Source organism: Musca vetustissima, unplaced genomic scaffold (assembly GCF_032173495.1).
Source record: "Musca vetustissima isolate MV318-11 ecotype Yass unplaced genomic scaffold, APGP_CSIRO_Mvet_v1 utg476224, whole genome shotgun sequence".
Classification (NCBI taxonomy): Eukaryota; Metazoa; Arthropoda; class Insecta; order Diptera; family Muscidae; genus Musca; species Musca vetustissima.
In genome coordinates, this window is record NW_026885812.1 from 4,111 (window position 1) to 20,900 (window position 16,790).

The following is a 16,790-nucleotide window of genomic DNA, read 5'->3' on the forward strand; positions in this document are numbered from 1 at the left end:
CAAAAGCAGAAATGATATTGCGTGGCAACACATTGGCCCACTCAAAGGTGATAATGACACAAATAAACTGAAACTATTCTCATAATGAAGGGATTTATGAGATTTCGTCAAGTCGTTTTGCTAACTAGTCGTTGATGAACTGATGTATGTATAAAATAGGTTGGATATTTACCATGACATGCTAGAATGAGAACAAATGACAGGCAATATTTATGTACTACACAGAGCCTCACGGGAAAATATTAAATCACATCATAAGAGAAAAAAAATAAATTTGGCTAAAGGAACTTATAATATCCTTGCCACATCTAGCTCCAATGTTTACTGACAATTCTTCCTCTTTCCATAATCTTCCCGTTAAAATTGATTTTGCACTTTGCCTTTACCAGCGTATACTCACTCCGGACTCGGAAATATTTTTCGCACCATTTCAAAATGACCCTGTGTAAAAGTGTTCGATACGACGATTTTTTTTTCAAAATTATTTGTCGAATATTTTATATATCGAATAGATATATGTAGAGATTATGAATTTTATAATACGTCAATTTGAACTGACATTTTCCATTAGCTTAAATGCCAGGATAGGATTTGATAGATTTTCAGTGCGAAAATAAGTAAACGTTGGCAAATGAAATTTCAAAAGTAATAATTAATACGCTATGTTTACAACATACATGTATATATATATATATATTCAAACATTTTTCATTATAACCATATATTTTTTTACTCACCCTGTCGCCTTTTTCGCCACTCATTCCAGGATCTCCACGTTCACCTTTCTGTCCTGGCTGACCTCTTTCACCTGGCCGACCCATTTCACCTTTAATGCCTGGTTCACCCTTGGGTCCAGGTGAACTGCTACGTAATGATCCCATGGAGTTGCCCATTAACGATTCCTATTCAGTGGTTATGGACAGGCGTATGTGGTATCCAAAAGGTTAATACAAATGATGCGGCGTCGATTTGTATGATGGCATTGTTGTGGTATTGGTTGTTGTTCCATTGAATGGTAGACCGTTTTTTTTTTTTTTTTTTTGATGTGTTGACCCCATTCAGAAATAGACGAGAAACAATTTGCCATATTAATGTTTTTTTTTTCAGCATAAACGTCCAAAGATTTGTGCGGTTGTTGGTTTGTGGGGTGAAGAGCAAACACATAACAAAAAAAAAAATATATATATATGTATGTTAGTAATTTGTTTTGAAAATATATCAAAAATTTGTTTACAATAAGGATACATGTGTTGGGCAATACTTGTATTTCAATGGTCACATATATTAAGACTGATAAATAACATATGAGCTATTTTATGTTATAAATAATAAAGAATTCTGAAATAATATTAAATTGAAATAATAAATACGCTATTTGCTAATTTGTTAGAAATGCATTATATAAATTTATGATGACAACAAATTTGTATTATTCTTTAGCAAACCCCGACTTAGTTCAATAAAATATATACAGTGTTGGTCACATAATTAGCAGACTCCATAACGATAAATTAATTATTCAATCAATACCTCATCGCCGCTGAAAATTCGATATCAAAGTAGTCCGTCCCTCTGTCTGTTGAAATCCCGATAGAGATATATAGGTAGAGAATTTTGTAAATACCTTGCTCATACCATCAATACGAACTTATCTGATGTTTGGTATCATCTATCAGTTACCTTTTTTGGGTAAAGAAGAAAGCAAGTGGGCAATTTGTTTGGTTGTTCGTATGCATTGATATATTTAGGTCGTATAGTATGTCCACCACATGTGGCATATTGTTTTTCAATACATGCCACATAATTTTTGTTGTGCTAAAGTTCCTCATTTTTCAAGTAAAAGGTGTAAAATAACATATTAGGTATTTTTATATTTCCCCCTTTACAGAAAAGTACATACTAATTTTCGGTATTTGATCCACAATCTAGATGGTGGAACCCATATTTTTAAACTAGTGAGCGGAGCAGTGTAGCCGGTCGGGGCCTACACAACTACTGCGGCACTCTAACACTCTGCCGATATTTATTCTGAGCCTGGGCAATATTTCGTGATATTTGCACCCTCTTGCCTGATTATAGGTCAGCAACACTTCTTTCTTACACTGACATATTTTTCGAATATTCCCAATATTTAGTACAGCCCATCTAATTACTTGTCCAGATTCCCTTAGCCGTGGGCCGAAAAAAAAACACAACAAAATAAGTTTCCGGTCCACTTCATACCAAAATTTGTATCTGATCATCAACGATAATTATAGGCGTTATCCTTGACATTTATCGTGGACATTTTTAAAGCGATCAGCGCTATATTTTCGCCCTCTAGTGTGGTAATGGGTGACAAACTAATACCTACATACGTAAGCACCTGTAAATATTTAAATATTTAAGTGTAAATCCTACACATGACCATATAATTGGTATCAATTTAAATGGTCAACCACTCCTCTTGGATATACTATCAACTTCTCGGGTATATGTCCTTCAGGGGTAAATATATACGCCATAGAATACACATTTTGTATTTTTTTCACATTATACCCGCTAAATATTGACCAATCTTTTTCAAAACAGGCATGCTTATTCTTTAGCCCGATCCCGTTCTCTATGCAAAATTTCGCGATGTTCGGGCCATAATTGCGGCCTCTGGAGCGACCAGAAAACGGACAAAAATTAAGTATTTGATCCATTTCATCCCCTAAATATTAACCAATCTTTACCAAAAACAATACGGGTCTTCATTGGCCAGAACCCATCCTACAAGCAAAATTTCGTGAAGATTGGTCCATAACTGTTGCCTGTATCGTGTTTACAAATTATAATGGACAGACGGATGGACGGACGGACACACATGTCTAGACCAACTCAGCTAGTCGAGATATGACTGAAGTATGATCGGTATTCTTGATGCTGGGTCTAGGACCAATATTTCGCGGCGTTACAAACTTTTGGGGCTGCTCAAAGCTATAATACCCTGACAACATAATTGTGTAGGATATAATTATCCCTTAAAAATCGGAAACATAACTACCACAAATTATGTCGCAAGTTCAAATTAACAACGGTCACAGATATAAAGGTTTGTACAATTTGTATTGTATTGGTCCAATATTTGGTATTACTCCCATATAGTGAGTCTACAAATGTTTGCTCTACAAATGTTTGCTCTACAAATGTTTGCTCCTATAAAATTCGATGAAAAATTTCAGTTAAATGTATTTAGGGCTACCTTCCATATAATGGGACTTGAAAATTTCACTCTTTTGACAAATAAAATCTTTAATATTGAACAAAACTCGATGAAAATTGGCAGTGCCCAGATACTGATATTATTTCTAGGGTGTTTGGTATTGCAAATGGGGAGTATTGGTCCGTGTTTTGGTATAGCTCCCATATCAAGGTTCTGTATACTTTTCGGCATTTTGAGGCTATTAGACCCATTTCCCAACCGAAATGGCTCTAATTAGAATGCTGACATGCATCTGCGCCGAAAGTTACCATTATAGGTCAGCGGCTTGATATGGACCCATTAAAAAGTTCCCGCCTAATTGTCGATATTTTGGGTGTTAATGCCACATTTTCTAACCGAAAAGGCTCCAGTAATACAACTTGTTCTAATATCTTCATCTGATGGCTACAGCAATACAATTTTTTACAAGGGATCTCTTGGAACCCTTTATCTTTAAATGCTATATTTTCCAAATATTTCGCTTTTAATTTTATATATTGAACCACAAAAATAAGTTTGAAATTATATTTTCTCTGTAGGAGATCATAATCACAACATTCCCGTTCGTTCTAGTAAAAAATGACAGAAATGATAATGACCTTTAGGCCAACAATCCGACACAGATATTTTGATTTGTTTTGTGCCGATAGATATTGAATTGCTCGGTGGTTGGTTTAACGTTTCTTTTATTCAATTATAAATAAAGTTTTATAGAAATTGAAAACAAATGTAAAATGCCACGCGAATAAAGTAAACGAATTTTTCACAAACCTAATATCTGCAACTAATAGGTTTCTCACAATGGACACATATATTGAAAATTTGGAGAAATCCAATATCAAAGGAATGATGATATACTCTGAAAATTGAATCTATCGTTAAACTTGTTTTAGTAGCTTCGAAGAGTGCGCTACTTCGTTGACGAGTGTGGCAAATATTTAAACATATTATGTTGTTTTCACAGATTACTGCATATGTCTGAAGAGCTAATCATACTACATACCAATATCGAGCATAGTTAAAATGTTACTACCTTTGATCTCTTATAGAAAGAATTTCCAAACCATCCCCCATTTGTCAACACTACTCATCCATTCTGACCGCAACAGAAATCAAGAACCATACTACATTTAGTACCATTTATTACCTATTGTGCTCTTGTAGGACTTATTTCCAAACTAATAACAAAATTTCATGAGTCAAGATCTATATGTACACCAAGTTTTACAAAATTTAGTACTCAAAAGAACAAATTTCCATCAAAACCTCAATCTAAATCCAAATCCTGCAGAAATCTTTTTTCCCAATTTCTGGTTTTCTGCCCTATCAGTTCACATAAATCCAAATTTAGTACTATTTAGTACACATTAGTTAAAAAAAACTACTAAAACTAGAACTACTAAAAACCTACACCCCATCAGTAATTTATTTCCAAATTTCAGGATTCTAACTCTATCGGCTCGCTAAATCCAAATTGTATCGAAGTTAGTAGCATTTAGTATACATTAATATAAACTTACACCTCAACAATTAAATAGAAATCATAGTTCCCAGTTTCAGCTAAATCCAAATTGTATCAAATTTAGTACCACTTAGTACTTATTAGTACAAATTTCCAAAATGTTATCCATACTCCTATCCGGCACTCTATGATTAATCTAAATTCCAAATTTCAGTATTCTCACCTATCTTCTAACCTAGGTTCACATCAGCATCAAATTGTTCTCAATTTAGTACCATTTAGTACACATTTGTAGAAATTTCCAAAACGTCTTACATACCCCAATCCTATATCCCAACATTGATCTTATTTTCGAATTTTTAGTATTCCACTTCTGTCCTTTCACCCAAAATTCAAATTGTATTAAATTTAGAACCCTTTAGTACCAATAAATAAAAAAAATACTACATTCCTACCTCCAACAGTAATTTTATTTCCAAATTTCAATATTCCAGCTCTATCGGTATACATGAGTACACACTTCCAGAACCATTTTCCTTATATCGACCCTACATCTCAACCTTAATTCGGATCTAAATTTCATTTTACATTTTTAGACCTATCCGTTCACTTTAGTACATTTTAGTACTTTTCGGATACTTATAATTCCAATTTCCAAAAACGATTTCTAACTAGTCACACTCAAGCAGTGACCCTCATTCAATATTTAAGAGATCTAGCTCTAGAATCGTTTTGCCAGTCAGTCAATCAATCAATTTTTTTTAGTCAATCAATCAATTTTTTTAGTATACGCCAGTTTACAGCCACTGATATTTCTAAAATCGGACAAATTTACAGTACATATAAAGAATTTTCAGGATTAATAACAGTTTTAGATCAATATTAGTTTTATTATTAGTCGATATCTTTGGGTTATACCCAAATATTGATTGCAAAAAGGTTATATTTTCATCTTTAACTTTTTGTGTTCAAAAGGTTTATCTTTTATATGCATATTTATTTATTCTTATCACATAGAGGCGGGGTTTGCTAATATGATTCAAAAATTTATAATTAATTTATACACAACTTCTTATATACCCATAAGTATCTTACCGTAATTAATTATTAACAGAATACTTATTACTAACTTAATACAAAATGATTTTATTGTTTACACGTATACCTTGAATGTCCTTGTAGGATTCCAATTGATCTGTATTTTTTTGTTAATTAATTGTGTATAATGAATTTTTTAATAATATTTTAATAATGATTTTGAAAGGAAAGTGATAATTTATTATTAACAATAGAACAAAATGTAAAATTAAAATACATAACATGTGATAGAAATGCAATGAATCCGCAGCAGAAAACAAGTGACATTTCTAAATTATCTTAGGCGTATGATGAGTGTTTTTTCCAATAGATTATAAACCGTATACGCACCCGGTACGAAAGCTGATTCTAAATGCACACTAAGTACTCAAAATTAAATAAAATTTAATAAAAACAAATATTTTTGAACTGGACCAATCCCATATATAATAACATGATTCGACATTGAAGACGGTGATTGTAAATAATAACATTTATATAGTTATTTCAATTATTCCCGAAATTAAAGCTTCGGGATGTGGAGAAGGTCCACGAAATCACTGGATATAAACATTACGAGATTTATGAAGTAATGGATCGGATTGTCAATACAAATGTGTTGGAAAACGCTATGATTCCCTTCGTAGAAGAAAATGTACCACTTGTCTGCGTGTTTGAGCTTGACAATTAGTTTTCCTTTAGTTTTGAACATGCAAAAATTGGTCAATTTAGTTTTCCATGGAATATTTTTTATTTCAAAATATTTTTTTAATCAATAGCTTTATTTTCAAAAAAAATGTACAGGACATTCTTTTAGTTTGCAATTTCGGTTGCTTTAGTTTTGGCCATCAGTGTATATAGGTCTATGATTTGCCATAGCCCCCGTATAAGTATTTAGCTGCATTTGCCCATTGTAATGACAATAAATATGCATTCCGGGATGTTGGAGGGTAAAACATATATTTGCGGAAAATTATATATATAAATATATATAAAGGCTCAAGTTTTGACAAAGCCCACACATAAAGGCCCCGTTCCATTTTCGTTATTATTAAAGTTCCAACCGAATATTCTAATAATTTGGCATATCAGATTCATGGTGAATACAAATATTATTTCCGGAAATTATTCAATATAATAGAATGTTACAAAATACCGATATACAAATTTCCTATTTAATTTCTGGTATATTGAAGTTCCTACCTCAATTTTCCAATCAGAATGCCTTGAAAATGTTAAACAATATTTGGAGAGCATTTTAGAGCATCAAGGGTCTAAAATCACGTAATGCAATAACATCATTCTCTAGAACCAAATATTGCAAGCAATGCGGAATGCACACCATATGGTGGCGGATATAAATTATATACCCGATCGGAACGTCCAATGTTTATGTCCTACACAACTATGTTGTCAGGGTTTTATAGCTTTGTGCAGCCCCAAAAGTTTGTAACGCCGCGAAATATTGGTCCTAGACCCACCTTTAAGTATACCGATCGTCATATATCGAATAGCTGAGTCGATCTAGACATGTGTGTCCGTCCGTCCGTCTGTCCATTATAATTTGTAAACATGATACAGGCCACAGCTATGGACCATGCACGAAATTTTGCATGTAGGATGGGTTCTGGCCAATGAAGACCCCTATTGTTTTTGGTAAAGATCGGTTAATATTAAGGGGATGAAATGGACCATATACCAAATTTTTTTCTGTTTTTCTGGTCGCTCCAGAGGCTGCAATTATGGCCCAAACATCGCGAATTTTTACAGGGAGAAGGGGATAGGGCCAAAGAATAAGAGTGCCAGTTTTGATAAAGATCGGTCAATATTTAGCGGGTCAAATGGATCCTGACTTTTGTGTGAAAAATGAAAAAATTGTATTCTATACCGTATATATTTACTCCTGAAGGACATAGACCCAAAACGTTGATAGTATATCAAAGAGGAGTGGTTGACCTTAAAATCGATACCAAATATATTGTCGTATGTACCCGGATGTGGGAGTTACACGTAAATATTTACAGTGGTTACGTATTCATATATTATTTAGTAACCCATTACCGCACTAGAGGGCGGAAATATAGAGCTGATCGCTTTGAAATTTTCCATGAGGATAAAGGTATGGTCAAGGACAACGCCCATCATTTTCGGTGATGATCAGATAGTAGTTTTGGGATAAAGTGGACCGAAAACTTATGTTTTGTGTAATTTGGAGTCGATCTATAGGCCACAATTGATAGCCGAACTTCACAACACAAAGGGTGAAGGGAATCTAGACAAGTAATTAGAAAGGCTGTACCGAATATTAGTAATATTTGTTGGCCTCTAGTCCGTCAAAAGGGTGCAAATATCGCGAAATATTGCCCAACCTCAGAACATAAAACCACAGAAAGTTAGACTTTCGTGGAAGTTGTGTAGGGTATCATATGGTCGGCCCTGTCCGACTATACTGCTCCGCTCACTGGTTTTTGTTTGTTTTCCCCCGCAATATTATCGAACAATAACAACACAGACTGTTAATTGTATTGAGTTGGATACCATACACCGACGCTATCCAATACAGTGAATACAAGTGAAAACGAGACAGAGATATATGTTAAAAGGTTCGCCTTAAACTACAGCAAAATACAAATTCATCTCAATTTCATTATTGTACAACAAAAAATTAGGTCAAATTTAAAATGTGAATAGTATCAGGGGGTCTGAGCTACATTATGACGGTGGCTGTGTTAATTAAGGCTAATGAACCAATAACCCTTAACTGTGTTCGTATGTATTTCGTATTCAAAGACCATCTATAAATATCTTGTACTCTATCAAATTCTCGCAGGCAATGAAAATGAATGAATGATGCTACAAGATATGGCACACCTAAACAACTGTAAAACATGTTCAGGCTATACCAACGACGGGGATTGTGGCTGGCAACACAATTAGCTGAGAAAACTAATTTCCTTCGTGTTCTAGCGGGAGGTAGTGTTAGTAAATGTGGAAATATGGTTGTTTGTTACTGCTAGTATAGTAAATAACCGCGACCTTAACTTAGCATCAGGTATAGCCTGTATTAGTTGGATGGCCAGATTTTTTTTTAATGTACACCAAAATTGTATGTATAACAGATGCAAAATAGTTCAAAATAGGTTGTACCGAAATAAGAAATATATACCACGTGCAAGCAATGCTATGTATTATTCAGTGGGACGGAATTTGTAACTCATCGAAATGATCATGTCCGAAGTTATGTGACTATTTACATATGTCATGATGATTTAAGCCTTTCAGTTGTAATCATTCTAATCTCTAAACGAATGGAGATATACCAAAATTTTGATTTGTACATGAAGAATTTCATTCCAATGTACAACGATACCCTTAAAATGTCGATAGTTTGAGAATTTTGGACGGCTGTAAAAGGATGCGTTGGATACTAAATCTTTCTGCCAAAAATTTTTAATATTGGTCATATTTTTCTATAGCCCCATATAACGTACAACACAAATTCCGATATTTTGAACACGTTTAAATAAAAATTGCCTATAATTCTGAATTTTGTATTCTTATTTCGTAACAAGTCACACTACAATAAATCATAAATATTCGCTCACTTGGGGGCTAGGCCAAAACTTACCAAAACTTTGCAAATCCTCATAATGTTCTCTGAAGACTCCGCAATATATATATATATATATATATATATATATTCGGGATCAGAAAAAAATCCTATTTTGATTTATGCGTGTGCGCATATCTCTCTGTGTGTCTATCTGTCCGTCTCTTTAAATCACTATAGAGATCGCAAGTTTTATGATAGAGCTCCGAAATTGCACCGACATTGCTAGTACCTCTAGGATGTTTGGTATTTCAAATGGGAAATATCGGTGCACGTTTTGATGCAGCCCTCATATAGAATGGAATTTAATTCGGCCAGATTTCGAGTCGTTTGCGTACAATGGGACAATTTTATGTAAATCGATTTAAAGAACTATTTTAAATTTAATTTCAATTAGACATCAGTTCGAAATAAATATGAAAGCTATGTCGGTATCTGCACCAATTTCAACAAAACGCAATAACGCCATTCTAGTCGCAATTTGATACGTTGTGTTTCGCGTCAATAGGACAAACATAAGGAGTTTGGTGCACAATTTACACAAAATAGGAAAATATATACATATGCGTGCTATATCTACATATGAACCGAATTTCAAGAAACCTAGCACACAACATTCTAGACTTTATTCAGTGCGCTATGCAAAGTTTCGTGCAAAAAGAAAGCAATGTAGAGGCTTTGGTGCTCCATTAACATAACATCGTACGAAATATATATGGGAGCAACATCTAAATTTGAACAGATTTTCACGAGACTTAGCATACATAATTCTAGACTCAATTCAGTACGCTACGCCAAATTTCGTCAAGTAAATTTAGAGGCTTTGGTGCTCCATTAACATAAAATCGTACGAAATATATATGGGAGTTATATCTAATCGAACCGATTTCATCAAAACTTGACACGCGTTATGTTATGGTAACTTCAATGCGTTGTGCAAAATTTTGCGGCAATCGGCCTAACTTTAGGTCTTTTGTGCACCATATACCTAAAATCGGGCGAAACTATGGGTGTTATATTTAAATCTGAACCGATTTTTCCCAATTTCAATAGGGTTCGACCTTGAGCCAAATAAATGAGTTGTACCAATTTTCATTCAATTCAAATTATAAAGGCGACCTGTACCGTGTTTATAATTAAACCAGGGCGGAAGGACATGCATAAATCGACTCAGAAAGTGTGGTCAATGATATAATTATACCCTACACAACTATGTTGTCAGGGTATTATAGCTTTGTGCAGCCCCAAGAGTTTGTAACGCCGCGAAATATTGGTTGTAGACCCACCATTAAGTATACCGATCGTCATATCTCGACTAACTGAGTCGATCTGTCCGTCTGTCCATTATAATTTGTAAACCGATCGTCATATACGATACAGGCTACAGTTAAGGATCAATGTAGCCTATAAGTTGATACCAATTATATTGTCGTATGCACTCGGATGTGGGAGTTACACTTGAATATTTACAGGTGCTTACGTTTTCATATATTATTTAGTAACCCATTACCACACTAGAGGGCGGAAATATAGCACTGATCGCTTTAAAATTTTCCATGAGGATCCAGGTATGGTCAGGGACAACGCCTATATTTTTCAAAGATGTCAGATAATAATATTAGGATGAAAAGGGTCGAAAACTTTTTCGAGTCGACCTATAGGCCGCAATTGAAATCCGAACATCCAAACGTGGACGGGTAATTAGAGGGAATATGGACAAGTAATTAGAAGGGCTTTACTGAATATTAGTAATATTTGTTGACCTCTAGATGGTCAAAAGTTTTAAATATCGAGAAATATTGCTCAAGCTCAAAATATAAAACCACCCAAAGTTAGATTTTCGTGGAATTTGTGTAGGGTATCATAAGGTCGGCCCCGTCCGACTATACTGCTTCGCTCACTGCAATTATGGTCCAAACATCGCGAAATTTTACTTGGAGAGGGGGATCGGGCCAAAGAATAAAGATGCCTTTTTTGATAAAGATCGGTCAATATTTAGTGAGTCAAATAAACTCTGACTTTTGTGTAAAAAATTACAAAATTTTTATTCTATAGCGTATATATTTACTCCTGGGGGACATAGACCAGGGAAGTTGATAGTATATGCAAGAGGAGTGCTTGACCTTTAAATTGATACCAATTATATTGTCGAATGTTCTCGTATGTGGGAGTTAACTTAAATATGTGCAGGTGCTTACGTATTCAGATATTATTTAATAACCCATTACCACACTAGAGGGCGGAAATATAGCGCTGATCGCTTTTAAATTTTGCATGAGGTTCCAGTTATGGTCAAGGACAACGCCTATAATTTTCGGTGATATTCAGATTATAATATTGGGATGAAGTGGACCAAAAACGTATTTTTTGTGTTTTTTGAGTCGATGCCAATAATAGGCCGAACATCCCTACACAACCCACGGTGAAGGGAATCTGGACAATTAATTAGAATGGCTGTACTGAATATAAATGGTAATATTCGGAAAATATGTCAGTGTAAGAGAAAGGTGTTGTTGACCTCTAATCGGGCAAGATTGATCAAATATCACGAAATATTACCAGGCTTAGAATAAACATCCGCAGAAAGTTAGAGTTCCGTGGTAGTTGTGTGGGGTATCGTATGGTCGGCCCCGTCCGACTATACTGCTCCGCTCACTGGTTATTAATATTAACTCTAGGCGGTATTTTGGGAATTTTGGACACGGTTTTAACATCGTCTTTATTTGTTTTATGTTAAAAAAAAAGTTAACTTATTCGGTTCGCTTGTTGGGGTTGTTCCCATATACTACGGGATTAAGAATACTATGTTCCCGAAATAGTAAATTTATACACTACTGTATCTGTTGTGATTATACTACCGTCAGGGAGTATAATGATGCAAAACTAGAAGATTAGGTGCGAAAATCAGCTATATATAATTCCCAATTTTCGATATCTTCTAAAAGAGGTATCCCCATTAAATGTTGCTGAAATATATTTTCTTGAACGTTATGGGTTACAATTTTTGCTTGGAAAGATTTTCTGTAAAAGTTAACTTATATTATGAACCGGCCATTATTCAATAAATCTGAAATCGTTACAGTATAATATATAGTTCATCTTGGGTTGCAAACTTCAATGAAAATAATACTCTGTGATGAACATTAAAAAAAATTATCATCAAAAGGGAGGCAAATTAGTATATCCGGTTCCCAGTCGCGCCTAAGATATCCTTTGCATAGGCTACACCGAATATATCGTCTTTTTCACCTGTTATTTTTATGTTGATTCTTACGGTTACGTCTTATATGCATATAAAGTGATAAAGGTTATACTAAAATTGTCCCCTTTTGGTCCTTTCCATACTGGATTGCAAATTTCACAACACATACACGCTAAAACCTAATTTTGGATCAAAAACAGATTCATAGTATAAATTTTTTCAGAAAACACATATTCCAAAAAAAAAACAAAAACATTTGGGTAGTGAGCCACTAAACTATCCAAACAAATTTTTGAAAAATTTGTTCACCTTATTAGGCAGTTTTCGTTTCAATCTGCTAACAAAATACTCATTACGAAAATACTCATCGTGGTGTCTGCAAGCGAAGGTGGCAAAATAATAACGCAAAACCGCGAAAATGGCTGGTTAAGGTAACGAAAACTGCCGCTTGCTAAATATTTTAAATACCTAACGGTGTTCAACGATAGAATCCGAACAGAAGCAGTTAGTGGATTGACACAATCTCACAATGGCAGCCACCACAGCACAATGCCATGAATAGTTTTTTCTTTTTTACATCAAACCACTGAATCCATAAGATAAGGCATGTCTAGGAAAGTGGTATACCAACACTTTCACAAGGTATGACCTATAACAGCATTACATAAACGTAGTATGGGAGGGTCAATATAGTAAATGAACTAATGGGGATAATAACGCCAAAATGAAATTGTTCATTTTGTTTAAACATAACCTAAATGTGGGAGGCAGATACGGGTACGTTAAAGTATTGTGTAAAATTTGTTGTAAATTGTAATATTAGTTTTTTTCTGTAGAAAACCCTTTACTTTAAAACAACGACAATTTAAAACATATCACATCATGTCAATGTCCTATTGCGATGCTATGTTTACCCCCCTTTTTCTTATCATATCACCATGTTTAACTGAAGTAGAGGAAACAACTAGCCCGAGGAATTTCACTCAACTGTATACTTTGTGTTAACTTGTACCAGTCGCTGTAAGGATTTCATATTGCGGTTCTTTCCTGTTCTATTTTAAGTTGAATTCTAGTATTTTTTTTTTCTTTTTTGCTCTTTCTAAAGGATCTCCGTAAAACGTCAGACACACTCAAAGTCGGTGGAAGAGGTGGAAGAAAACTTTGAAGTCTGGACTTGTGTAAAAAGTTTTTCCTGTAGGTTTGTGTTTACACAACTTCGGATTTTTAAGAACATGCTAAAAGAAATGTTCAGTGGTTCGTTGGTTTCCCTTTCAATGGTGTGTATGTGTTTTTTTTTCGCAAGTTGCGTGATTTAAACTATTGTTGTGGGTATTATCGCGTTTTTTTTTCTTCTTCGCAGTTAGGAATGTTTTCCCCTTTATATTAGCGCCAAGAACTGAGTAAATGTGTCGGAAAGCTGTGGGAGCCGCAGTCTAAACATAAATACGACACATTTCCAAAGATGTTGTCCTTTTAGAAAATTTGGTTACACCCGAAAACTGTCATTCTCAGTATTATATTGATGGATGACATAAATAAATTTTAACACAAGAAACCATATGAGGGTTTTGATTGAGTTAATATACAAGGGCACGTGGTCTACGAATTTGGTAAAAATAAGGTAAAAATAAGATTTAGATATATCTCTCATATATATACTTATATATACTACAGCAATTTCCACAGTGTACGAAAATAAGTCCAGAATGATGTGTGTCGGTTCAAATTATGAGACTGCACCCTACCAACGATTGTCCGACTGCGATGAATTTGTTGATCTTTCTGGCTATCTGACCTTTTGGTAAATCTCCAGAAATTTTAAAAAGTTAGCTTGACGTGAACATCTTAAAATATTCACCAGAGACTTCATAAAGTTTATATCTTCTGGATCAGCATAAAATTCGATATCTATTTATGCGTGTCGGTCCGTAGAAAGAACGATAGAGATCGCACTAATAAACAACTACATTTGAAATTTTGAACACACAATAGTACTCCTAGGATGTTTGATATTCCAAATGGGATATATCGATCCACGTTTTGATGCCCCGCTGATATAGGTCTTATAGGATAGGTTTTCCAACCGAAGTGGCTGTAAAAAGTATTAATATTGACCCAAGTTTTCGTGTAGCCCCTATATGGAGATACACGCAATATTCTGTATTATTCGGATTATGGTCACGTTTTTCAATAAAATTGGCAGTAATTTTGAATTTTGTGTTCTCATAGTGTAGCACATTCTAGTATTAAAAAATATTTATATATTTAAATAATAATATATATATTAATATATTAATATTTTAATATTGAATCAAGATTATGTAACGGTATATGGGAGCTAATACCGTTACCCCCTCTTCAATAAAATAATTTCACTATCCAAAATGGACAATATTGATTCCCGTTTTGGTATAGCCCCCCTATTAGTCAATCATCTTCTCCTCACGTCTTTTTCCTTAATTTTCAAGGTCCTATCATAACATGAGTTTTCTCCTATAAGCCCTCATTAGTTTCACATTTTTTGAATGTCTGCATGAAAACATAAAATCGATTTTACTTGTTTCTACAATATTCGTACCTCATATAATATTTATAGCCGTATAAAGTTGAAATATGGGAACGACCCACTCCTTCTAATACCTCCCTCACAAAGGATTACAAATAAAGCAAACGGAATATCCAATTCCATTGAAACTATGCACATTGCAATATCTTTATCTTACCTAGATTATGTACGAAATGTACTCCTCCACAATATGGTCAAAAGTCGTCTGAGAATTCATTTTATACTATCAATCGGAGGGACTGCTTCTTCTTGTACCTCCGCCAGAAAATATTTCGAATACTAGTACAATTCATATCAAGCGATCCGAATATCAAATTTCTTCGAAACTTTGCACATCCTAACATTTTCACCGTACTTAGATTAAGTATCCGAAGATCGGATTCTATGGTCTAAATTTGTTAATCTGATTATCAAGCGAAATTGTAATTTTTTTTAAACCTAGAGGAAGATAAAAAATGATAAAACCGGTATGTAATTTCGTAGACCTGTCGGCAACACCTACTGACACCTTTTTACTTGTTAATAGAGAGATTTCATACACGAAGAGTACCCGTTATATGGAGGATATGCCTAAATGTAGACCGATATAATACATTTGACAAAGTGAGAGTCTGCAAAAAATTTTAAGATTTTCACTTGAAAGTTTATAGGGGCATTCTTGAATCGGTTTAAGTTTGAAATAAATCAATATGCAAAATTAAATTTTTTGAAACCGAGAATGGGGGGAGGGTGGTACCCTTAAATGCGCAAAAGTCAGGCTATGGGAAAACTTTAATGATTTAGTTACAAGTTTTGGTAAACATTTTCTAACAGTTTAAAAAACTCAAGCTGTTTATAGAAAAGAGTATATCAATTAAACACTAATTGGCTAATATAGCAGTGAATTTCCTTTCAACATTATTCTTTGAGTGTATAAATGGTTAAATTCTTAATCAAAGTAAAACAAAACGGTATATAGACTTAAACTTCCGATGACTATTCTACTCCTTTAAAACAAACAAAAACCCCGTTGTTTGTTTAATGATGAAAAGAAAATCTCTTAAATTTTATGACCTTTTTATTGTCTTTCTGCCATTTGTTTTCGGAGTGTGTGTGTGTTTTACTTTTCTTTTTTTAGCTTTTTCTTCTGGCACAACATTTTCCCAGGTTCACTTTTCTAGCAAATTCGCCTTTTATTATTGTGTGTTTTTTTTCTCTCCCAGAGTTTTTAGTATAATTGTGTGGCCTAAAACATCAGTAGCCATAAATATATTTGTAACGGCCAAATGGCAACCCAAGCCCTAAATATTTGTAGAGCTAATTTTATTGTTTATTTTGTCTATGATGAGATTTTTAATGGACTTCGACACAGCCTGCATGGTTTTAAATTTCTATTTTAGTCACGTTTTTCTTCTACATTTGGCTTTTGGTTGTTTCATAGATATTTAGTGTTCTGTTCCGTTTTGTTTCAAATAACCGGTGTTTGTTTTACTTATGTTTTCTTATTGTATCTTTTTCTATTAAAAATAAAATTGGGCTTCGTCGCCAATTAATACATTTTTTATTTTGTTTGCAAGGTTATATATTTCATTTTAATTTAAATGATAAAATCTTAAATGCGTTTCATTGCATTTTCATGTAGTGTCATCTTGATAGATGACAAAACAT

The 16,790-nt window shown here is 33.9% G+C and overlaps 1 protein-coding gene across 1 annotated transcript in view; it reads right to left on the minus strand.

The window, feature by feature from the left end:
- Window positions 1–737: 737 nt before the first annotated feature.
- The window catches only part of LOC133333052 (collagen alpha-1(XXIII) chain-like), a gene marked incomplete at its 3' end in the record, with an annotated part of 55,078 nt that continues 39,025 nt past the window's right edge, over window positions 738–16,790 (minus strand). Inside the window, exon 6 of the mRNA XM_061541386.1 lies at window positions 738–902. Within this exon, the coding sequence (XP_061397370.1) occupies window positions 738–902 (165 nt within the window). The remainder of the gene's footprint in view (window positions 903–16,790) is intronic.